Below are 27,299 nucleotides of genomic sequence, written 5' to 3' on the forward strand. Positions count from 1 at the left end.
ACAGTAAGAAATAAGAAGATATTGTGTAATAAGAGATTTTATTACCATAAATATATATGGTAAGAACATTATATTGTTTAAAAAAATTTCAAAGTTATTGTACTCAATAGTCTCTTTAATCTATTTTGTGATTATTAATTAAATATAAATATAATTATCTTATCTTATCAATAGTCTCTTTAATCTATTTTGTGATTATTAATTAAATATAAATATAATTATCTTATCTTATTTTATTCAAAATAGTACAACACTGTTAAAAAGTGTTTCAAATTTTACATAAATATATAAACCCAACCTGTATAACACACACTAAAAAACTTCGAGATAGTGCAACACTGTTAAAAAGTGTTACAAATTTTACATAAACATATAAACCCTACCTGTATAATACACACTAAAAAAGCTTCAACCTGTGTTGAAATCTTTTCTAACAAATCACATTAAAGATAATTTAGCCACCAATCCAAGGCCATGAATCTGTCACACTAAAAAAAGCTTCAACCTGTGTTGAAATCTTTTCTGACAAATCACATTAAAGCTAATTTAGCCACGAATCCAAGGCTATGAATCTGTCATTAATAGGTTAAATCCAACACCATACTAATAAGATTAAAGATGTTCAAGCCTGCTCGGCCATTTTTATTCGAAATGACTGATCATCTAGGACTGAAACAACTAGACCCGGAACCTTATTCGTGTGGAAGAAGTTTAACAGGTAGCCCACTGACAGGGATAGAAATCGGGTCGACGATCACCTTCTCGTTTGGATCCAGGAGATCCCACTTGAAATTTTTCACAATGTTATGTAGAAAAACAAGTATTTCCATTCTGGCAAAGTCGATGCCAGGGCACATTCGGCGCCCACCTCCAAATGGAACAAACGTGTAGGGAGGAGGTCCAGCTCCTTCGAATCTGGATGGATCGAATTGCTCCGGGTCACTGAAATGCTCAGATTTCTTGTGGGTCGAGTTCACATTCCAATAAATCTGAATATATCAATAATAACAACAACAGTATATATCAATAATAACAACAGTAAAATGGAATTTAATTAGATTGTGAAAATGGAATTTAATTAGATGGTAAATTTTGAAAATATTTTGAAAAATTATAATGATAAGAGTTAAATCAATGGTTTAATATTTCATTAAAATATTTTAGAAATAAAAATAAATAGGTAATATTTTAATTCATGTATAAAATATCATTTTTCCATAATTTGATTTGAAAGTTAATACGAAGACATAAATCATTTTTTTAACCTAAAACCTAAATCATTTCTGTAATCTATGATTTAAATCATTTCTTTAATCCAATACTATCTGAAATATTCCCAAAATTTACAATTAATCTAAAAAATTGATATATTAATATTTTAAGTTCATGGGATATCTATATCTATTTTTTATTGTCCATACATGGCTTATTTAGACCTAAATTATATTAATATTTTAAGTTCATGGGATATCTATATCTATTTTTTATTGTCCATGCATGGCTTATTTAGACCTAAATTATTTCTTTAATCTAATAGTATCTAAAATATTCTCAAAATCTACAATTAATCTAAAAACAATGAACTCTAAAATATTTCCAAAATCTACAATTAACATAAAAAAAAATGATACTCTAATATTTTAAGTTCATGAATATCTATATCTATATTTTATTGTCCATACATAATGTAGCTAGACCTAAATTATTTCCTTAACCTAACAGTATCTAAGATATTCAGAAAGTCTAGAATTAACCAAAAAAATTTATTGTCCATACATGATGTAGCTAGACCTAAATTATTTCCTTAACCTAACAGTATCTAAGATATTCAGAAAGTCTAGAATTAACCAAAAAAAAATTGACCCCTGATATTATTTTAATTTCATGGGATATCTATATCTATATTTTATTGTCCATGCATGGCATACCTTCCAGCCTGTAGGCATTGTGAATCCATCATAAGTGAAGTCTTTGATAGCCTCGCGAAAAGTTCCTTGAACAGGAGGGTACAGCCTGAGCGCTTCCTGAGCCGCTCTCCATGAATACTTCATCCTCCGGAGATCCTCCCACTCCAGAAGTACTCCTGGCTGCTTTGTTCCTGCAATCTCCAGCTGCTCTGTAGATGCAAAAAAATTTTTATATAATGTAAAATCTGATAATCAGTGGAACAAAGAAACAACTTTCTCTTACAGCGACCTATCTACCTGCTAAAAATATAGGCTTTCACAGCTTGTTGTAATGTTCATGGCGATATTTGGATGTACGATGCTTACAGAATATTTGCAAGAAATGTTTCTGGCAATACAATCACTCGGAAAAGCAAGAAATGTTTCTGGCAATACAATCACTCGGAAAAGCATGTAATGCAAGATTCAATCTGGTTTCTCATTTTTCTGATTCTCGATGAAAATTATCTTGGCTTCGGACTCTCCCTTAATTTTAATTTTTAACCTAAAATTAAAAAGCTAACTAATTTACACCCATGGTATGAGGTCTTACTTTGTTATTAACAGTCAGTCAAGCCAATTTTCTAAAACTTTTATGTGTTTTGGTTTTGTTCACTTAATCTAAAACTTTTATGTGTTTTGGTTTTGTTCACTTAATCTAAAGTTGGTGTGTAGAGTTCATTAGATCCATTAGGGTGTGTAGAGTTCATTACATCCATTAGGGTGTGTAGAGTTCATTCCATCAACTCGTGATAGTTTGGATGTAGCTATATTACTTTTCTTTGCTTAACATTAACACTAATCAATTTCACATGACAGCTTTATAGAGTAAGCTGTTCAAAAACCTTCATTTTTAATTTAAAATTTATTAATATTAATTTATTAATAAAATATTGAAATAATTAAAATGAGTAAAATTAGTTTATCATCGTGTCCTCATCCTTGTTAGATAATAGTTACACTTGTGTATTGACAATCTTCTATCATATTTGTCAAAATATGAAGTTATCATATTTTTCACTACAAAAAGTAATTTTTTAAAGTCAAATTGACATATACTGTTCAAACATTTATATACTCTTCCATGTCTTTGCAATTAAGCTATAGGCCTTTCTGATACCTCCCATGTGTTTGCAATCAAGCTATAGGCATTTCTCATAAGTTTTGCAGTGAAATTTGTCATATATTTTTTTAGGAAGCTTGCTTTCTGGTATGATAGTTTGTATAAATATTTTGGTTAAAATTTGTATATAAATATGGGATAGTTTGTATAAATATTTTAATAAAATTTATTTATAAATATATTAGGATATTTATATAAATTAAATAGTTAGTAAATGTTCATCTATATTAATCTATAATAAATATCAAAATATTTATTTCAACATTTCATAGTGTCAAGATAAAATAAGTTACAAAAGATAAGTAAATTATAAATATATAGAAATTGTTGAAATACTATGAGCCAAATCCATCCCTTATTGATACCACATTACCATAAAGTATAATTCATTTCATAAAAAACTACTACAGCTAAACTACTCAACAAAATTTTGATTTATTTATACTCAAACCTAAGGTTAACCATTATTTTATTTTGTTTCTCCAAATAACCTACCACAACCTAAGGCCAAGGCCACAAATAGCCATAGTGTTACTCATTTTCTTCTGAATATATGATACATCATGTGAGCTCACCTTTACTGTGAAGACGCTTATTATTGTATCTGCATGATTGGGAGTAATATATTTCAGTAAATATTTTTAATGAGACAGTCCTTGCATTACCTCTGCATAAATTAAAATACATAAAAATGAGAAAAAAAAAAATTCCAATTTGCATCTAGATATACACCTTGGTTTTTATGCACTTATTGAAATCGACTCTGCCCATTTAAATGTGAACATCTAATCTTCATTTCAATGCAAAGCTTCTTTGATAGATAAGCTTTCATTGCCAACTTATTGTCCAACTGATGGAAACACTACTAACGGTACAAACAAGAGTTACTATCAGTCACATAGGGGCTTGAAAGGATCAGTGCACTATGGACCAGGATGAGCTAAACTCCTTTATTCTGGTATGCGATGACTAGCTAAACTCCTTTATTCTGGTATGCGATGGCTAACAGATGGCTAACAGACTAGCTGTATTTTGTTTTCACAATTGTTCTATTTAATTTTAAGTTAGTTTAATGGGTTAGAGTTAAATCAGAAGTTTTTTGATATTGTTGTTAATTGTTGGTTTTATTTTCGAAGATTCCCTTGAGACAAGACCCTTAATCAGAACTGACTCTTTACCTAATTTGTTATCCACTAAACTTATACTCCACTGTTAAATAACTATCTTCTATTCCCTTGGGAAAAGGGCAATAGTAAGATAAAATTATTTACTTAATTTACTATCCACTAAATATAGAAAAACACTTAACCTTCAAAATATTCAAAGAGGTCAAAGCTGTGAATTAGGTTAACCAATAAATCTGTGAGCCATATTGATCACAGATTTGTAGAGAAACATGTGTTCAAAGAGAAAGTACTTTAAAGTAAAATAAATTAAGATGTTTTACAGTTCATAAAAATGTAAACATTATTAGGCACACATCGTAGATTACTACACTAATGAGCGTTATTCAGAACCCTTTTCGATAATGAACGCTGTGCAGAATCCTTTTCATTTCATGCATGTGGGTTAGCCTGGTTCTTATTTTAAATTAATTGTATAGCTCCAGTCAAGCGAGGGTTAGAATCCCACCGTCCAAAGCCTACAGGCTAATTCCGTAAAGGCCATTACGATGACTAATATATTTAGTGAATTCATTGATTAATCTATTGAATTTCTTTTGATCTCGTACTGCCAGTTAATTTGGGAAAATAGATTGTAGAAATAAAGCTGCTGGAATGGAGAGCGGTCACCATCAATACCAACGCTTCAGATTTTCCATCCAAACGGCTTGGAAAATAATGCGATGCCAGAGACTTGTCCGGTGCACGCTTAAAGCTCGTTCTTCACATTCTTTAAATAGCTGTAACGTGCATTAACTACATGAAAGAGACATCATTGTCCGTTATGACAGTATGCATGAGGCCATGGAAGTTTCTAGTACAGGGTTGGATGCACGGATTGGCAAGCTTCCCTGATGACTTTTTATTGAGGTTGAAAATTGAAAATAATGCTTTAGTGTAGAAATTATGTTTTTTTTTGTTTTGAAAGTTATGGAAATTTTGGTCATATTTTGAAAAATTCAGTCAGGAATTTTTGTAAATCTAAGTAAAAGTTGTTAAAATTCATAGTTTTAGGTGTTTTAGACGTTTTTGAAGGGGCTGAATCCATTTCCACCACCAAAAATATGATTCAAACACTGCATCTACAAAGTTTTCTGATTTTTTGTTCTTGCCAATGGATATTAAGTAAATGACCTGTATATGCTCACATTTTGGTTAATCCTGAGCATATACAGTGCCTCTCATTTAATGCCTATTAACATGCCTTATATTTGTTGCCATTTATTGACTATGTAAACTCTACAAGGTTAGGTCCAATGATTAAAGTTAATTTTACCTATTAGATCAGAAACAATATTAACCACAATTCAGTAAAACAATAATTGGCTTATGGCCTTTTCATTTTACTAGTTGAAAATGATTTTTTTCTTATCCAAAGAACCAAATAAAAGAGCAGTGGAGCAAGACTTACTTATATATGGTACATTGTGGGGGCAAACCTGAAATTTCAAAATTTTCTTCAATATCAAGTTATTTGTTTTTCATATTGATCATTCGTTATTTTAGATAATATATGTATTTTTACCTATCATTTAACTATCTAGTTTAAGTTAAAATGACAACATTCAAACACTGGAAAGGGAATAGAGAGCAACTCTCTCACATTTTATCTTTCTTTCCTTTTTTTGATTTATGAATATGATAAAATTTAATCATAAATCACAATAATGATAAAAAATAATATGTGGTTATTTGATAGGGCAAGCTTCACAACAAACAATAGATTGGGTGGGTTTATGAATATGATAAAATTTAATCATAAACCATAATAATGATAAAAAATAATATGTGGTTATTTGATAGGCCAAGCTTCACAACAAACAATAGATTGGGTGGCCAACTTGGAGCAGTCATTACAAAAGGTGGCAATGTTCTTAATCTTAGAGAGTACTAGCTTCACTTTCTGCCTTAGATAAGAGAAAGATTTCACTGTTTGGTACTCCCAAGGAAACACTAAGAAGCCTTCTTCAAGTGTGATAATGGATTCTAATAAATTGGTCATGTTAAGTGTAGAGAGGCTGAAATCATTTGGCACAACTTTAACCATATAAAATATAAAAATTCAAGAAACATGAAGAAGCCTTCTTCAAGTGTAATGATGGATTCTAATAACTTGGTCATGTTAAGTGTGGAGAGGCTGAAATCATTTGGCACAACTTTAACCATATAAAAAATATATAGTTTTCAAATAAAGGTCAGTAACAACCATGAGAGATATTGTTTCATCCCTCACCCCAGTGATGGATCTCAATGGAGCCAAGTAGTTTCTTGTTGGTGTGGAATAATAAGGATAGTGGGGGAGTGGTGTTTGGGACTGTAATTTTTTCAACCATTTTCATGGGTTGATATCCCATCAACCACTAATTATACTTTGGATGATTCAGATTTTTTTATTAATTGTCAAATATGTTTAGAAATTTAGAAAAATAGAACTTCAGATTCCAGGTCTTTTTCTATACCCTAATCTATGTTCAAATTTCATATAAAAATGGAAAATGGGGTTTATCTGTGGCTCTTTGTAAAAGTAGACCACCTTGAAAATATGGGATGTACATTTTTTAATGTGGCCTCTCACTAATAAACTAAAAAAATGGTTTGTTAATGCTTTTAATAATTTATTTTGTATTTCAATTTCGAATACATTTCCATTAGTGATTTATTATTTATTATTTAAAATAAGAAATTGAAAACTCAAACACATTAAATTAAATTTATAGAAATTTTATACTTAAATCTATTATTTTAATTATTTTAGCTAAATTAGAATTTATTAAATAAAAAGAAAAAACAGAAAAAGTTGAAATTACAGTTTTTTAATTGTTATTTTGATGAGACTATAAAAGTTTAATAAGATCTATATGGTTTATGTGACTTTAATAAGATAAGAGATTAATATGAATTTTTTAACATTTTATTTATATATTGAAAAAAAATTGTGAGAAATAGTTTCCCTCACTTAAAAAGTAAAGAAAGTTACAAGTAACAAATATTTTGAATATTAGATAAAATGTAAAAATAAAATAAATATTCTAAGAGAAAGTGCTTGTCATCTTTAACATTTTTAATCACAAATATTACAAACTATTTTATTCTTTAGAATTTTGAAAATTAAACAACACCTAATTTTACTCTGAAAATGATGAAAATTAATCATAATCTTATAGCATTTATTTTCATCTCAATAATAATCACAAATAAATATTTTTTATTTTTAAATTAAAGTTCAACATCTTTTTATAATATTCCAGTTTATCAACTTATTATTTTTAGCCAAAGCTAATTATTAAATAGCTTCAATGCATTTTTATATACGTTAAATAAATTTAAACTAAAATAGAAATACTTTTATTTATTTTTTAAAATCTACACATACAAAAATCACCTCTAACCATAATAAGTACGAGGTATTGGAAAAATATAAATTAAGAAAACCCCTTTTTACATATACCTTCAATAGATTTAAGTTAGGATAGCGTTATATTTGTTTAATTAATTCTCTTTATGTGAAATATCACCTCCATTAATAATATATATGTAATGGAAAAACATAAGTTAAAAGGAACATGTCTGTTTCTTTTACCAGAAATAGAAGTTCTGAATGATGTGCAAGTGGTTATGATTAAGTCATTCACAACCACCATAATGATTTGAAGAGTTTGCATGTATCTTTTTTCCAAATAAAACATTTGTGGTTACACGTACTCATGGTTAACAAAATTTTATATCTTTTTATTTTGCAGTGAAAGTTTATTTTAATATATTTATTCAATAACTATTTATGAAATATATATTAGTTTGAGAGGAAGAATTTTTATCAAATTTAAATGTTGCTTATCAAATTTTAAATATGAATATGATATGAGTAAGTAAATTTATAATAATTTTATATAATAAAATATAAAGAATATATAACAAGTAAATAATATTTGAAATTATTATAGATTTATTTTAGCTATAATTTATTTAACATTTAGATGGATTAAATATTTTAAAAGGAAAATTTTATTGTAAATAAAATTATGAGAAAATGTTTCTATTTTGAGAAATTTGATTAATTTTTGTTTTTGATGTATGTTAGTTGTGTTACCGGTGTGTAATTTTCCCTAGGCCAATGAGAGAAATTAAGAGCTAACCAAAAAACCACTTGTAAAGTAGAATCTAGCCCTTCTAGCTTTAGAGAGGGCTCTCTCTGTTTAGGACATTCAATTACTCATATTTAGGCTAGGTATAATGCTTAGTAGGGTATGATTTCCAAATATTTGCTGGTAGGAAAGGAGACGAATCCATTGGGCATGAAGCATGTCTAGTTGATTATGTTTCTAGTGATGAAATGAAGAGAAAATGAAGATTCCAAATCGGCGAGGTAGGTAGTCTCTTCAGAGATTTTTAGTTTGAGTTCGTTGTAGGAGGGTGAGTGAAGAAAAAATGGAAAATGACAAAAGAGCATTAAGCATCAAGATGAATCTAACTGTCATTTTAGAAGAAAACATAGATGTCTAGCAAACTCAAACAAAGCACTGTTTAGGGTGAATTCTAAATCAAACATTTGCTTAACTAAAAAAGAAGATACGATTCAAAGCACGATTTTCACAGAAGATAACTTACAAAGAAAGGAAGCACATCTCCAAAGCAAACTAACTCAAGAATCCCTACAAATTCCACCTTTGTATTTCATTTGCTATAAAAATATACCAAAAATAAGTGTAGTACACAAGGTCCTTTCTCCTTAACCTAACCAACCTTTTTCTCCTTTACAATCATATCATAAATAGGCCAAAATGAGTCATTTCACACCTCTAGGGGTCGAATTCCTCATTAGGATTTATGTTTCTAATTTATGTAATGAAAATAGAACTGACTATTAAAGACTAGGGACTGCTTAACTAGATATTTTCTAAGCATCTTACATTAATTTCTCAGCCACAAATCAATATTGTGAGTCACTAAATGATTTATTACAATTACTAAGACCATAAATTTTTTTTTAAGAAGATTTTGACTTGGGTAAATTTGTCAAAAAGATGATTGTTTGGAAGCGCAATGTCGACACTACGCATCCTCCTCATTCTCCAAAAACTAAACAAAGAAGCACACTGACTGATATTTTTTTAATATATCCTAAATGGTAAGACAAATTGAGCTTATTATTTTACATCAAGTTAATTTCATTATAATCGTTCTCAAAAAAAAATTGAGTGAAATATGACTCATAGATCTCGAGAAAATCCAAAATGGGCTATACATGATGATGGCTCATTTCTCGAAAACTCTGAATCATTTTGACCTAAAATTAAGTGGGATTATTCATCTCACCGCCATGTATCTACTGTACAAATTTCAAGGCAAACAAGTATAAAGTTAAGAGATATGGTGAAAATAAGGTGACTATGTGAGAGTGTAGTGCAGAAGCACAACTCTCCAAGCTTATATTATCTCCGAACATCATCTGACGTGCTGAGAGTATTGGGATGGCATGGAATGGTCCATACAACATTTTAAACCCATGAGAAAACTTCTATGTCATACACAAACCTTCAAACCCCAAAATCTCTTATTGCAGCAGAAACGCAGCGCAGTTGCACAACACATTGATGGTTAATGTAGCTCTGGTCACTCCCTAAGTTTCTTGATGACTGTTACACATTTCAAATGGTCTGGAAATCATCAAATTCCCCTTTAGAAACCTTATTTCATCATACCAAGCTCCCAACTCTAAAAATTTCACCCTACAACAAAAGTGTAGCATGAGTGAGAAAGTGCAATGCCATATGTTCTTCATGGTTTTGAGCAACAGTGAGGTCTTTGAAAAAATGCATATGTTGATGATGATTCTAACACAATGATGAAGACCCCTTTCAATCACCTTTCACCAAAATGACAAAACCTTCAGCTTAACATCAAAAAGCCTAACCCTAATGCTTAGCCAAAAACAAAAAATGCTATTTAAGATGCTCTTTAAACAAGGTTTCATGGTTTCTTGAGTCTGATTGATTACACTGTCAAGAAAGATTCAAACAACATATAACCCCCTTATACAACCTCTTTCAACCAAAAATGATATCTTAATCCCAAAACAATAGCTGAAATGTTGCTTAGTCAGAGTGGTAGAATTTAAAACACAAGTAAAACGCCTCCCCTACCTCCTTTGCACAACAAAATCTAACTACCATATAACAAAATTCCAATGGAGAAGTGAGAGGGCTCTGATGTGTTTATGAAGATTAACCATGCATTTGAACTCATAAGGGGGTTGAATACGGATTTGATGGGTGATCGTTATGATTTTGAGCTTGAATGATTAAAGTGCAACACTTGGTAGAAGCGAAACGTTGTCCTCCTAATCATTGTACTGATGATGATGTCATGATTGATCATGATTTGACACTCTAACTGACACAAGGGACCCTACAAATCTATTCCCATGATAACAAGATGTGACAACATGACCTCACTCATGAAATTTTGATTGAAACATTACCCTGGATCCACTTAACTCATCCTCTCAAGACATCAATGACTATTTTCGCGACTCTTCAAACAAACATATAACTAAATAAAAAATAAATTAAGAATATTGTTTAGCATTCTACTCTTGAAGATGTTAAAGTAAATAAGGCTTCATAAGAATAAAGTAAAATTCACAATTAATAAACACATTTTATGAAGGGGGATACATAAGAATAAGTTTATGTAATTATATGATTTTTTCTTTGGATGGAGAAAATGTGTAATGATGTTAATTTACTATTAAATAATTATTATTATTATATTGGTGTATTATAATGGTTTGTATTTTTAGGGTTTTGGTTTCTTTTAATATTGTTTTCTACATTTTAGATGGGGTGTTTTTTGAGAAAAAGGAAGGGTAAGGCAAGGAGAGTTGATTGCCACTGCCCCACTTGCCCAAGAGATTAGGGTCATTATAAAACACCCTTATAGGGAATGATTAAGGCACTTAAGATCTCGATGCACTTCCACATGTGGACTACAACCACTATACTCAACTTCAAGCACACTCCACACTCATATTTTTAACTCCATCTGATTTTCCAAATAATTTTTCGGTCCCCACTCATGCGAAGCAATAGTCAGGACTATTTAATTTTATTGCATCCCTTATGATGGCTAAATTTTCATATTTCTCTATCATTACAGGTTACTAGAGCTTCATATCTAATATTCATACCTTGGCTCTCATCGGCTACAATTGGGGTCTCTTGTTGTCCCATCTCTTTGAGCCCTAACCTAGCATTTTCTTGCTATGTGGTAATCCTTTTTGGCTCCAAAAACTAAAGTCCCTACCTTACAGACTGACACTATGGTGGTGAAGGAAATTTCCAATTGTTGACTCGGAAGACAAGATTTTTCCAATCGGTTCTTTCTCCTTGTAGGTTTGATGTGTATGATGTGGCTGTCAAGTTTGGTTCATTATGCATGCATGATGATATCTCATTCCACTATTGGATTCCTTTTGTAGATGTGCTCTTCATTGGATTTCGTTTAAATGAAATTTCGTAGTCTCTAGTAGCTACCTTCATTTTAGGACTTTCTTCTAGTCTTCCTCTGTGCAATATTTTGGTTTGATTTGTTTATTTTGGTGCTTTGATTGCTTCAGGGCCCAAGAGGCCTCTCTATGGTTTATTACTTTGATTTGTTCCCCTCCCTTCAATTCTGTTTTCAACTATCCGTGTGATGCCCTCCTCATGTTCTCTTGTGTTGGCTTATCCCCTTCATTATTTACTTACTATCTATCTCCCTTTAGGTCTTGGGAAATCCTGATGCTTGGTCACCCAACCATGTATCTCTTACACGTGGCTTATCACTTGGCGCCTTTCACTTGTGCCTTTCCTCTCCTGATCATTTTCTTTAATTTTTTACTTGGTCCCTCCAACATGTCTCGTTAACATGTCATGTCCAAAAAGGAGCAATCTATTTCCAAGAACAAGCCAATCAAGGAAATATCTATATACAACACCATTTGGAGGAAACCACTACCTAGTTCCATGATCTTATATTGGGCCCCATCCATGATTACATCACCTACATTGAAAGAGAAGGAGCCTCCCATGGGAACCATCTCTTCGACATGGAGGTTCTTGCTACAATGAGAGAGGGTGTTGGATATTCAGGATACACATGAATGTTTCCACAAATACATACACATTGTCGAATTATATTGACATATGAATTTCCTCCTCAGAAAAATTCTATTGAAAAGGTTTGAATATTAAGAAGATCTCCTTCACTATATGAAGAACTTGCATCACCACATGAAGGACCTAGATTAGAGATTAGATCATATAGAGTAGAAAATGGCATCCCAATCCTGACTGAAGGCACCCTTGGAAACAAACAAGACCCCATATAGGTCACAATTATGGATTCTAATACCTCCCCTTAGTCTTTTGATATGCTTAGATTTCTATTATTTTTTTATTACTATCTATTCTCAAGGCTAATTTGGCCTAATTTTCAATCTTCGTATGGAAAACTTTGGTATTTTGAGTACTATGTTATCCCATCCTTTTATATGAAGAGTAAAATTTTGGTTATGGTCTCATATTTAAATCTTTTACATTTTCATGTACACTACTGTTTTTAAGGAAATACAAAATTTATCCCACAAAAAAAAACATTTTTTATTACTACATAAATGCATTGGGAAGGGTTTAGAATTAGATGTCAAGTGGTGGGAATCTTAATTATATCTTGTAAAGAATTTGAATAGGTGATCTATGTACTTTTCATAATTATGTTGATAGGTGTGTCTATTTTGGATGACAACTTCCATATTTTTAATTTAATTATCAATAATTATTAGGTGGATGGTAGGCATTTAACCTACATGGAATATTCTAGAATATTTTTAGTAGTATTCACAAATCAAAGGTTGATATTTATCTCCAAAGTAGTTGTCATTTTTCCCTTTAAATTAAATTAATTAACTAAAAAATGTCATGTAAAATGAGTTATTAGTTTTTAGGCATTTAGTATTGAGAAGCTATAGTATTGGCCCATGGTATTGTAACAAAGCTTATTTACAAATTTAGAAACTCCATGGTATAGTAGTGGTGAATCTCCATGGTTAGGAGTCTTATTACATGTTTTTTTTTAATGGGGTATGTATATATATATATATATATATATATAGTTCATCTTGTGAGACATGTCCTATCATGACCCCATGCTAGTGGTGAATTCCAACCACACGTGAGCATGGTGCGACACTACCTAACTCTTTTGTTTCCCACTTGTTGTAGCAGCTACAACCACCCTCCAAAATTTTTCCTTAGCTTCGTTTTGGAGCCTCCTTACCAACCTTTCATAGCAGCATGCCTGACTTCATCAAGTACACAAGCTTCAATGACTTTAATGTAGAATGATAGCCTATCCATTAGAGCTTGTTGCATTCCCCTCATAGGTTGTTCCTTCAAACTTGGTCCAGCTGCAGGCTGAGAAGCTCCCTCAAGAAATTGCACAATTCTGGAGGGTAAGTAGCCTTCCCTCCAAAAATTGCGCAATTTTGCTAGTCGGGATTCATCAAGAAAATTGCGCAATTCCTCCTAGTAGTGCTTCTCAGCCCAATAATTGCACAATCCTGGGTAGTAGTCAGAGGCTCTACCCAAAAATTATGCAAATCTCCTGTGCAGCTAGCCCATCTTCCTTCTAGAAATGCACATTTTCTCCCAGCAGTTGAGCGGCCTCTTGCATGTGCAGTTGAGTTGATCGCTTCCCTCCGGGACCGAACAAAACTGATTTTCATGCATGGGTTTCTTCTCCCAAGGAAGCATGCAAAGGGATCCCTTGATTTAGGGATCTACTTTTAGCAGTTGGATGTTGCATGCAAGGATCATCTTGGAAACCTCCCACCAAGTGTCGCTCTTCCTAGATTTGTGGCATGTGCATCACATCTTCGATTTTATTGGATGCTACAAAGCTCATTCCTAACATCAAAATTGTAGCTCTGACATCCCACATCGCATCTAGGAGTCGTTGGCACATTCAGCTCAGTTATTTTGGGTTAAGCTTGCTTCCCATGTCTTGTGTTGCATTTCTGGTGCTTTTTGTTTTTCTCTTCGTATGAATGCTATCTGCTTAATTTTAGTGAGCTCTTGCTATCATTTTGATACATACTAGCTTGTAATATCACTATTTCAGTTTTCGTTAACATCTCACTGTTGTCGCATGCATGAAACTGTTTTTCACGAACGGTCATTGGTTCAGCGTCTCGCCTCACCCACATGCATGTCGTTCCATTTTCTGAATCTGTCATTCACTATTTTCATGCATGATCATTCAATTATGCTTACACTTAGTATTGACATGCATTCATAGTCACATTCACTTTCAGTTGTCTGTCGGCGAGTTTGGGCAGCCTTGGCCCGAACTCTGCCTCACTAAGACAGCATTGCACAATCCTGAGAGGGAAGGCTCTGTCTTCATCTCAGGAAATGTGCATTTCTTCCTAGTGACTATCCTCGAGTCTTGTATTGTGAAATTCTGAGTGACACTGATTGCTAGCCCAGAAAATTGTACAATGTAGTCACTTAGCCTGTAACCATTTCCAGCTGAGATTTCACATTGCACAATTCTAGGATTTAGCAACTAGACTGGACTGTGCATTGCGCAATTCCAGCAGTTAATCAACCTCCCAGCAGCCCAGACTGTGCCTTGCGCAGTCTTGGTAGTCAATCTCTTGACCTCCTGATGGAAATTATGCAACCTTCATGATCAGTCACATAGGTATGATGCAAGTTATTTCTCAAGTTCATTTTGGTTTTCGACTGAAATATTTCTTGCCATGAGTGTTGCCATGTCTCTAGGTATCACAGGTGTTCATCTGCCTCTCAATAGCACAGGTACAATGGTTTCCAAGAGAGCAGAGTCGAAGACACCATTCAGAGCACACTTGGGGATGCAGTCGATCAAGTGTCTATGAACTTTCCTACCCATGAAGACGTCAAGTTGTTTGTAGATAAGGACATCAATATATGATGGCAGCAACATCATATAAGTAGCACCATGAACAACAGCTGAAGGCAACATACCGGATGCAACGAACGCAAGAGGAAGGTTGTTGACAGCATAGAGGTGGAACAAAGTTGCAAGCTCAAGCAAACCCACTTGTGATGAAAGCAAATTTGGAGACTCAGGCTATGAGATGACGACGCGACATGAATATTGTGTGAAGACAAAAAATGGAACAGAGAAGGAGTTGCATGTGCTGAAGCAGCAACTCAAGGAAGAACAAGAGCTACATAGATAAGAGAATGAGTTGCAATAGGAATAGGGATAGCAACGGGTGCAACATCCACTCATAGATGAAATTGCACATGTACAAGTTAAAGATCCATCCCAACAGTTGGCATGAAGCAGACATGGTGAGCAGTTTTGTTGAACGCATGCAAGGGAATTCAGCAACATGCATGTCATTATGCACACACATGCAATCCCACCCATCTAGCACCCTCACCAAGGAAAAGACAAGAAACAAATCCAACTGGAGCTAAACATGCAATTGACAGCTGATGCGCATGACCACCAGCACACACTAGAATATCAACACGAACACTATGCATTAGTGTGTTGTCAATTCGACCGCACCCAAGAAGACCATGCACATGTTAGTAGACAAGTTGGATGGAGGAGCCACACCAATGCACTGGATGCAACGGAGGCAAGAGTTCGCTTCAGCAAGATGTCACCATGGAGCGCATACACACCATCACAGATGACCAAGCTTGACATCAGCTCACCACCTTCACCATCACAAGCATGTCAAAGAGTTGGTCTCACCACAATGGACCGAGTGTTAGTGATGTCTTGCATGGCTTGCTCAAGCCATTTTGTCTCACATGGGCACATGTGCATTGTAATGTAACATCTTGTCAAGTGGAAGTTCAAGTGTCGATAGTTGGATGTAACATCCATAGAGTAGATGAAGAGTCATGAGGGTAGATGAACTGTCACAAAGGGGAATGTCAAGGGTCACCCCACCCTTTGATATAAATAGAACCTCATAACTCATTGTAAAGGCTTTTGGTCATCCAAGCTTCTGATAGGACTATCTTAGAGAGAGCTTGGACAGTATTGTAATGAGCCTTGGCTTCTCCACTGCATAGAGCTAGTATATCTCTTTGGAGGAGCAGGCAGTTATGGTTATAACATTCCACTATCAGAACTAGTGGTTGGACATGGATGTATTGTATGACTGGAACTTACACTTCTTAATATAACAAGAGCCAGCATGTTTCATGCATATGTTGTATTTTATTCTATGCTATCTGGTTTACTCTAAATGATATATGTATTAGTTTTCTTACGCACGCATGTATAACAATCTGTGTATGTATGTATGAATCTTTCTGAAATGTTTTGTTGATTTAACCATCACTTTGGATTCGTTGCTCACTTTCTTTCCATGTTGTGATGCATTTTCGCTCGTGTGTTCCCTTCGTAACTGCATCCTATCATAGGTCTTTCCAACTTCTACCGCAGGTTCGTGTTATGATTTTCTCATATCACTTGGCCCTTGAGTCAAGTCACCAAGGGAGGAGCGAAAGAAAAATTCTTTTGGTTTGAATCTCAATAGAAGGCATTCACAAAGTTGAAATATCGCCTCTGCTCGGCACTAGTGCTCGCATTACTAGACTTGCAACAACCATTTGAGGTCGAGACAGATGCCTCTGACTATGGTATTGGGGCAATCCTTACTCAACACAGGCATCCAGTGTCATATCACAGTGAGACACTTTCAGACACAGTCCAAAAGTATCCCACTTATGACAAAGAGATGTATTCCATTGTGCAGGCCTGCCGACAATGGAAACATTACATTTTGGGGAAGGAAACGGTCATCCACACAGACCACTGACCCCTGCAATTCATACAGACCCAAGGGAAATTTCAGAATGATCGCCATCAGAAGTGGTCCACATACCTGCAACAGTTCCGTTTGAATATCCAGTATAAGAAGGGCAGCACCAATAATGTGGCAGATTGCCTCAATCGACCACTGATCATGGCGTTAACCACCGTGCTCAACTCTTGTGGGAATGAGACTTCTGATTGGCCACTTATCTACAAAAGCGACCTAGAATTCGGCCACACATACTAGACACTCTTGGAGGATCAGCATGTCCCAAATTTTCACCTCCAGGATGCTTTGTTATGGCACCTGGGTCACCTTTGTGTTCCTTCAAGCAAGCGTGCCAAGATGATTTGGGAAGCACACTATAGTCGGGTTGCTGGGCATTTTGGGGTCGAGAAAATGGTGGAAGTACTTAAAGGGTATTTCTATTGGCAGAATCTTCGATAGGATGTCGGGAAGTACATTAGATCATTTACTGCCTTCACCATTGCCAAACTGACCATCAAGAAGCAAGGCCTCTATACCCCGCTTCCTACCCCTAGTCAACCTTGGGAATCCATCTCCATGGATTACATGTTAGGCCTTCCTTCCACTAAGCATGGAAATGACTGTGTTTTTGTGGTCATTGACAGGTTCTCAAAGATGGCTATTATCGCAACCTGCAAGAAGAATATCACAAAATAAGCCACTGCTAAACTCTTCTTTGAACAAGTGTGCATACACTTTGGGATCCCACAGTTTATCATCTCATATCAGGACAGCAGGTTGCTAAATACATTTTGGTCCAATCTCTGGTCGATGCTGGACACCAAACTCACTAAGTCCACAGCCTTCCATCCTCAAATTGATGGTCAGACAGAGGTTGTCAATAGGATGATTGTACACATTTTTCGCATGTACAACTCAAAGAATCCATGCACATGGGATGAGAGCCTCCCATATGTTTAGTACAGCCAAAACCAGGCTCTCCACAGCTCGACTGGCCACAACCCATTTTAGGTGGGCTTGGGATTCCAGCCACTATGTCCCATTGATGTGGCCATGCCATTTGCAGCTACTCATGCAAATTCAGCTCATGTCCAATCCGAAACAGATAAGGTGAATAGCTTCATTGAGCACATCCAACATATTCGCCAGCAGTTCCATGACATTATGGAGAAATCAAATGTCAAGTACAAGCAGCAACATGATCAACATCAGGTGCCACACAAGTTTCAAGTGGGCGACAAAGTCTGGTTGCATTTTCAAAAGGAACGCCTTACCAGAGCCTATCAGAAACTCTGTCCACTCTGATATGGTCCTTACACCATTACCAAGGCTTTGGGAGACAATGCATTTGAGCTCAGCATTCCCCCATTCCTTGGCTTGCACCCAGTGTTCAATGTGGACTACCTTCGGCCATACTTTCCACAATTACTAGACACATCCGACATTGCAGAACATCTCACACCCACAGAGTTAAATCCAGATTGCATGGAACAAGATGCACTAATCGGATCATCGACACATAGATCAAGCAAACTCGCCAGCAGAATATCCAACTATATCAAGTTGTCAAAGCAGGCCAACTCCTTCACCAGGGCAAGTGGCTCACCAGGGACCAAGTTCAGTAGAAGTTCCCTCATCTCATGGAGGAACTCATCGCAATGGGGACCATTGCTTCCTAAGGGGGGAGGAATGATCCAAGTGGATATTGGTGGCCACCCGCCAATTCCACTTGGACTCCTACCATTACTTCTTTCAATTTTTCAGTTTCCTTAATTGTAGCACAATTTACTATTTTTAGCAGTTTTTTGGGTCCTAAACTTCTAGAGTCATTTTGAGGCCCTAAACGACGTTTTTTTGGAAATATACCGCTTGTGACTTCTTGACCAAAATCGTCTTTTCTGTCATAGTCCTCGAAGATATCTTTCCAATGGGTTATCATGCATGTCAAATGGAGATAATATGACCAAGTCGCGACCCCAGGAAGTTGGTTGTCCAACTCACCCCAACGGGACCCATAAACTCTTGGTGTTACATCTGCTTGGTTTATGGTTTTGGTTGTTTAGGGTTTGCTCTTATTGTTCAATAATAAAAAGGCCCTTGAGCCTCATTGTAAGGCAGTTTAGAGGCATGTAGCCGCCACATCTCTTCTTAGGGATAAGCTACCATCGCCCTAGCTGGTTTATTTCCATTCCTATTTGTAAGCATATTTCAGTATTAATGAAGTATTATTTCCATTGCATCTTTGTGTTTATGGTTATCTCTGTAATTTGTTGCATTCCTGTTTAAATCCGGATTACTTTGTCTAGCGGTTACCCACGCCTAGTGGGAACCCCAAAATTTTATCCTAGTAAACTTAACTCACTACACAACCAAATTGCAACACATTTATCCAATCATCTGTACTTGCCCGCCCAGGGTGGGCACATGGCCCAGCTCACTTGCTTGTGGGCAAGTGCCCTGCCTCGCCATGCTGCCTTGTGGAAACCTTGCTTGCGACTCGAACTACCTACCAGTTTTGTGTGATCGCATCCTCCATTCACCCGATTTAGCCTGCGGTTTTATATGTTTTGTTGTATATGTAGTTTTTATGTTCCATCTAATGGTGGATCCTCCAAATGAATTTCAATGATCTTCAATTTATACGCTTGCCACTCATTCCATTTTTTCGAGTGGTCATGTCTCTTCACTTGCCCACGGGTTGGCTTGCCCACACACTACTGAGCCAATATGTCTATCATTTAGTACGTACCCCTTCATAATTGTTGCTAAGTCACGGGTTGACCTTCAGTCAGTCGGGTGGGTGCTCTTTCCTATCACATGCATGCATCTGTTGCACCACTCGGTTGCCCGTTGCCTTTAACCGAATGATTTGCATGCATTTAAATGAACTCATCCACATGCCTTTAACTAAACTCGTCCACACATGCCTTTAACTGAACATTTTCATCCCTGTCGCCTTTAACTGGATGCCCTCACCCAAGTCACCTTTAACAAAAAATTCTTGTCCACACACTCGTCGCACATCATGGGTGTGCTCACACTCGTGTTCTTGGTTTTTCAACTTTCTTGAGTGCTTGCCAACTCGAGGCCCTGATATCCTCCTCCACTCTAAAAATTTTTTCTCCCTCGACAATGCCATCCTGGTAAACTTCATCGCCAAGACCAAAACATCACAAAGTGTCACCACCTCCAACATCTAATGCCCATGCTTTCTAAGTCTATGCCTCTATTGCATGAACCTCCACCAAATCTCAGGATTCCATGTATGGGTAAGACTCCTCAATCCATGGTCACAACCATGTATTGTCATCATCATTTGAACTGTTGTTGTCATACTCCAATTCAACTCTTCCATGCATTTTTTCACTATCAACCCCCATGACTCAAACTAGTTGGGTACCTAATCTAACTGCCATGTCCAATCCATGAGAATGCACATCTTCATGCCTTCGTCATTCATTTCCTTCAGAATTTTGTTACACCTACAACTCGATCAAGAATTCTCCATCTTCATCCAATGCTCATCATGCCATACCCAGGTCCATGAATATGTCTCCATCTCATTTACGATATGCTTCCCATCAATGTTATCGTCCATGTGCTACCCATGGTTATATACCAACAACCACATCCATCCAAGCATGATCTCTATCTGTTGTGATGCCTTCCCCCATATTCCCCTTTTTCATGGTGGTGCAACACCTCCTCATCAAGGAACTGCACTCACCCATCTCCAAAGGTTTAGTGCATGATAAGGGATGGGAAGTTGCCCCCCTAACTCTTATCCACCCATGTGTCTAATGATGTTGCATCCTCAAGTAGTCATGCATAGAAATGACCTCTTCCTTCGTACATCTAATCTTCTCAAGTTTTCCTTTCATCAATTGAAATGATGCCCATAACATATATGCTATAGTCCACAATATCAGTTGGATCTCTACCTGCATACTACTCTCCATATTTTTCCTTAGAAGAAGTACTTGGACCTCCCCGCTCAACATCAATCTCATGGTGAAGCCTAAAGGTAGAAGTCTCAACTTCTTGCTTCTCTGTGATGGGTGGAACCATCCTTCTTTTCCTTCATGGATCGTGCAACAAATTTGATCATCCTCTTCTCCTTCGTTACTTGAGTCAAACATCCAAGTCCATGTTGCTCCACATACTTATGCTTCACATTTGGGTCCTGCTCATACAAAATCATCGAAGCAATCCTTGGATGATACTCCAAGCGACTCTTCCTTGTCATCGAAATGATCATGGTTTTCCCGCCAGCTGTAGTCAAGAGTATATCACAATCCACCATTGGTATGGATTGTGTTTCTACTAATAAATCCAGCCCCAAGACAATAACATGATCATCCATGTCAATCACCCTCAAATCCAACTTTCCAATCCACGAAGCCACCTTCACTTGTGTGTCCCTTAGAACACCTATCACAACCTTCATGCTTGAGTTAATAGATTTGAAAGTTATTAACTCCCTTTCCATTCTAGCCTTCGACTTCAAAGATGTTGTTGCCTTCTTGCCAAGGAAATTACGTGTAACTCCCATGTCCACCAATGCAAAAAAAATCTTTCAACATATGGTCACCTGCACAAAACTCAACCCTAGGGCACTGTGGTCTAGGCACACCCTGCCCATGGGTTGGCTTGCCACACATAGCCCAACTGACCTTTACGCCATTCAGCACATGCCCCTTCATATTTTTTTCGAAGTCATAGGCTAACCTTCAATCGGTTGAGTGGGCACTCTTGCCAGTCACACGCGTCAGTCCATCGCACTGCCTGGTCACCCATCACCTTTAACAAACTTGTTCGCACGCCTTTAACCAAACTCGTCTGCACATGCCTTTAACTGAACTCGTCCGCACATGCCTTTAACCGATTCACCTTTAACTAAACATCCCATGCCCATCACCTTTAACTGAACACCTTAACCCGAGTCACGTTTAACTAAACATTCTTTTCTGCATGCCCATCGTACATCATGGGTGCACATGCACCCGTGTTATCGATTTTTTGACTCTCTTAGACGCTTGCTAAATCGAGGCCCTGACATGTCGGGAGGGATTGAACTTTCAATCACTTGGGGACACAAGGGCTTGCCAACATGCTTTTTATCAATTGTGCTACAACCAACAAACTTAAATTATATATTAATTACTTTAATAATGATGATGATGATGATGATGATAGTATAATTAACACATTTTCTATTTTTTTTAATTTAATAATGTAGTCTTGGATAAACGGTGATTGGGTGCTATGTTAAGGCACTCCTTGATGTGAAGTCATCGGTTCAATTCCTCGCCTCGATCACGGTGATATATTGGACATGAAGAAGGTGTAGTGCAAAGCTTACAAAAAAGAACTTTAATAATGTGAAATATATCAATAAGTAATTATCTTGATGTTTATCCAGATTTAAGAGTCAATTAATTTATGTAATTATACTAGTCTATAATTATATATTTATCTTTCGTAGATGTTGTTTTTTCTCTTTATAAATTATTTGGTGAATTTTTATTCTAATAAATTTAATTAATTAATAATTTTTTTATTAATTAATAAAAACAAGTAAGGAATAAAATTAAGATCTTTCCAACTTGAAAAAATTATTTTACCAATTTTAATGATATATAGAAAGTAATATACTTACAATCTATGTTGCACCAAGTTTTCAGTAGAACAACAATCACGCCTAGAAGATTTTTCCAAATTTATAGATAACATGAAGTTGGGGGAGAAAAGAATATAATATATTAAAAGTTAATATATATTAAAAATAAAATAATTAATTTATTTCCATGTAAAACTTAATCAAATTCCATCTTGCAAAGAAATATGTAAAAGATTGAACTTTGAAACTCTGTCAAAAAAATCAAAATATTAAACCATCAACGATTTTCAATCAAATTCCTTCCGAGCAAAGAAACATGTAAAAGTCCCAAAGAGGAAAAAAAACGTTGTTATTACTCAATTATCATCTTGCAAAGAAATATGTAAAAAATTGAACTTTGAAACACTGTCAAAAAAATCAAAATATTAAACCATCAACCATTTTCCAATCAAATTCCTTCCGAGCAAATAAACATGTGAAAGTCCCAAACAGGAAAAAAAACGATGTTATTACTCAATTATTATGTGATTTCATGCAATGCTATATTATATTCAACTTCAAAATTCAAGTTTGGAAATTTATAAATGAAATTAACACACATACTACTTTTTCTCTATCTCAGTATCACTCTAATTAGTTGAATCTTATTAAAGCTTGAAGATAGGCTTCTAGAGAGTAGACTTATTTGCAATTGTTGAAATTCAAGATTTGCAATAGAAGTTGCCAAGGAATGGCTGACAACTATCTATTTTTTTGTTGAAACCTTTGCTACATATCCACGTCTCTCTCACTTTACAGAGTTCATGCAGTCCAACATTTTTCCTCAGCAATTATTGCTTATAAAATAAACAAATGGTACCTTCCTGGCTCAAAATAGGTACTCGAAACATCAAAATATGCTCAAAATAAGTACTGGAAAAGTCAAAATCTGTTGCCATGAATCTCCTGAAAAAAAATCCAAAGTACCTATTGAAGCTCCCAATGATTTTGGAACATTTCCTACCAACTCCCAAGCTCCCAGGAGCAGGGGAGCATAGGGTACATGCTCTCCAATGCCTAGGAGTAGTACCCGTGTAACTATGCTTACAATACAAAAGCCAAGATCTTTGGGACAAGTCTCTTTTTTCATGAACTCTTTTGAGGGAAGAGAAAACAATTCATAATTTGGATAACTTGAAATATTTTGATATATTTAGCCAATGTAAATAAATAATCTTAATGTTTTTCTTCATGGTAATTAGTGAATTGGTAATTTTGGAGAATTATTTACTTATGATTAAATTACAATGGTTGCTACTATTCACTTCAATATCAATATATTAATCTAAATGGAAGGGGAATTAAACACATTGACCACCATTCAAACTATTGTCCTTTAACATATTAATTATTAATAATTTTATTAATTAAATCAAAATTTAAAAATTTGAGAATTTTTAATTTTTCATAATTTTTATTTATTAAAATTTATCAAGAATTTATATAAAATAATACTATAATATATATTTTTACTCAAAGAAAATAGATTTCTTATACATTACCTTATCATAAAATAAAAATATTTCTTAAATATTTTATAAAAATATATTCTATATCTTACTCCCCTGATCAAAGTTTTAATATATGAAAACCTTTTATATAAAAAGATATATGACCATCTTAATATAATAAAAAATAAAAGATATATTACAAAAAAAAATGTTAAATGCATAATCATATATGTATGAATTTAAAATATATATTTGTTAATTGAGGTTATTTTGTATGGGTGGGAAGGAAGAACAGAAACCTAAGATTTCAACCAGATTCAAATCCCACAAATGATATGATAGAAGTTGACAACATTATGCCTATAACACACACATATATATATGCTAAGTATATTTTACCAAATAATAATATCTATATTTTATTTAGTATTTTTTTTGTCAAGGTGTCTATGATCCTCTTAAAGTTAATCGGGCACAACCACCACCCTAAGGTCCAAATCCAACGTGAGGTTTGATCCTAAATGACCTTGCTAAAAAGACCCATCCTCAACTAGTTATACTAATAAAACTTGACATTATTTTATTTAATATTTATATATATAATTTTTTTAATTAATATAATGAAAATATTTATTAAATTTTAATAATTATATATATATATATATATATATATATATATATATATATATATATATATATATTATATAATTTATTAAAAACAATTATATTAAGAAAAAATTATTAAAAATACTCACAAATAAATAAAATATATAATTAAAAAATAAAAACACATATTTTATTAACATATAAATTTTAAATTTTATATATAAAATCCTATCTTCAAGTAACTAGTAAAGCTCTGTAGTAAAACTCTTCACACAGATTTTTTATTAAACTCAAGCTTCATATAAATTTTAAATCATATATATATATACTATCCTATCTTCGGGTAGCCTATTAAAGCTCTCTAGTAAAACTCTTATCACAAATTTTATATATATATATATATTTATATATATTATTCATAAATAAATTATATTATATTTTTTATATTTATAAATAATTTATTAATATTTTTTTGTTTGTAAAGTTGTGTGAGTTAAATTATATTAAGTTTAATTTGTGGTTTGAGAAATTTTAATGGAGAGATATTTAAGTTATCAAAATTACTTTAGGTTATACTATGTCTTAACATGATTGTATTTTCACTCACATAATTTTCACATCACAAAATGACTTAACAATACACCTTATCAAAATTTATTCTAAATACTATAAATTAATTAAAATTAATTTTTTCATATAAAAAATGCAATTATATTTTATAAATAACTTATTAAATTAATTGAAATTAATAATAAAATAAATTATTAAATTGAGTGAAATTAATAATAATATTAAAACCATTTCTACATTACAGAAAACATAACAGGCTCACCTCAACCATCATTGTTTTTCTCATTTAATTGATCTTTTCTTTTTACATTTAGGGTAATAAAGATTGTTTAAGTGAGAATAGAGCTGCATATTTAGACTAAATAATCATTGGTTTTTCTCATTTAATTAACCTTTTCTTTTTACTTTTTTGAGTAATAAAGATTGTTTAAGTGAGAATAGAGCTGCACATTCATTTAAAAGTAATAAAAGGTAATAAAGATTGTTGAAGTGAGAATAGAGCTGCACATTCATTTAAAAGTAATAAAAAGTAATAAAGATTGTTGAAGTGAGAATAGAGCTGTATATTTATTAGTCTAAAATGGAAAAGCAAAATATTATTTAAATGAGAATAGAGCCTTACTAGGAATTATTCTCATTTAAATAATATTTCCCTTTTACATTTTAGACTAAATATAAATCCGGCAGATCACTTACCTATGTTCTCTGACCTATGTTCTATGTTCTCTGACCTATGTTCTCTGCGCAGTGCTTTCTTTCAGGGTGCATCTACGATTACGTGGGCCATTAACATAAGAATGCAAAGTTTGGAATGTTATCGAAATAATTATGCTTTGTTACAAGGTTGTCATAAAAATTCCCACGCTTAAGAACCAACGCTAAAATTAAAAGTCTGCATGAAACAACAAAAACCCTAGTTACCTCTCCGCACATCGTCGTAACAACGAGGGTTTTCGGCCAGAAACTTGAGCAGCAGTGACAAGGTAGAACTGGTGGTGTCATGACCTGCATGTAAGAGCAGAAGTATATTATCCTGAATCTCCTCGTTTGTCAGAAACTCACCGCGCTCGTCAACATTAGAAAGCAGGAATGACAACATATCTTGATCCGGAGAAGCCTTCCCCTCCCGCAATGCAATTTTTCTCCCATGAATGATGCTGGCGAGTTGTTGCCGAATGAAATTTGCTGCCCGCTTCGCTTCATTGTAACGCGTACCGGGCAGATCTACAGAAATCTGCGTTACTCCTTTCACAAAAACCTTGAAATGGTGCAAAAGCCTGGCTTCGTCGTCATAATTATCTATGCTGGCCAACAAATCACAGGCCACGGAGAAAGTATAGCGTTTCATGAGAGGAAAAACTGTGACCTCACTTTTACCCATCCAGTGCTCGAGCAGGTGACGTTGAGCCATTGAATCGATTCTGCCCACAAATTTCTGAAGTGCCTCGGCCCTCAGAAAATTCATTAGCAATCTCCTAACCCTTCTTGAATCCTCTCCGATGGTGGTATTTATTGAAGTTCCGAAGAGCTTTCGAATCGAGCCAGGCCATGATTTGACTACCAGTTTGTCCTCGTTGGAGAACAAGAAGCGGTTTCCTTCGGGCCCGCAAAGTACCACAGTCGGGTGGCCAAGGAGAGAAGTGGAGAACACATTTCCATATTTTTGTGTTCGGCTCTCAAAAAATTCATGGGCCTTGCCCTTCCTTTGACATCCTAGAAATTCTAATGTCTCTCCAATTAAAGGCCACCCGAAGGTACCCGGTGGGATTAACCTTCGGGAACCTCTCCTCTGCTGTTTGATCATCTCATAAAAAAAGAAAACCAAAGTGACAAGAATTGCCACAAGGGCTGCTGAGTTCCAAACCATCCACATATCTTTGCCTCTTATGATGCGTTTCAAGCCTGAAACTAAAAAAACAATG

The 27,299-nt window shown here is 34.5% G+C and overlaps 1 protein-coding gene across 1 annotated transcript; it reads right to left on the reverse strand.

Annotated features, from left to right (window-relative positions):
* Positions 1-557: 557 nt before the first annotated feature.
* Positions 558-27,299, reverse strand: LOC149164364 (cytochrome P450 716B2-like). The gene is made up of 3 exons (XM_089430911.1): positions 26,299-27,299; positions 1,929-2,116; positions 558-989 (listed from the first exon to the last, which is right to left on the reverse strand). The coding sequence occupies exons 1-3, from the start codon at positions 27,248-27,250 to the stop codon at positions 693-695; spliced, it is 1,437 nt and encodes a 478-aa protein (XP_089287037.1). The 5' UTR covers positions 27,251-27,299; the 3' UTR covers positions 558-692.

This window comes from Pinus tabuliformis, chromosome 5_1, assembly GCF_031772625.1.
Source record: "Pinus tabuliformis cultivar Carrire ecotype Pingquan chromosome 5_1, CPIR1, whole genome shotgun sequence".
In the NCBI taxonomy this organism is placed as follows: domain Eukaryota; kingdom Viridiplantae; phylum Streptophyta; class Pinopsida; order Pinales; family Pinaceae; genus Pinus; species Pinus tabuliformis.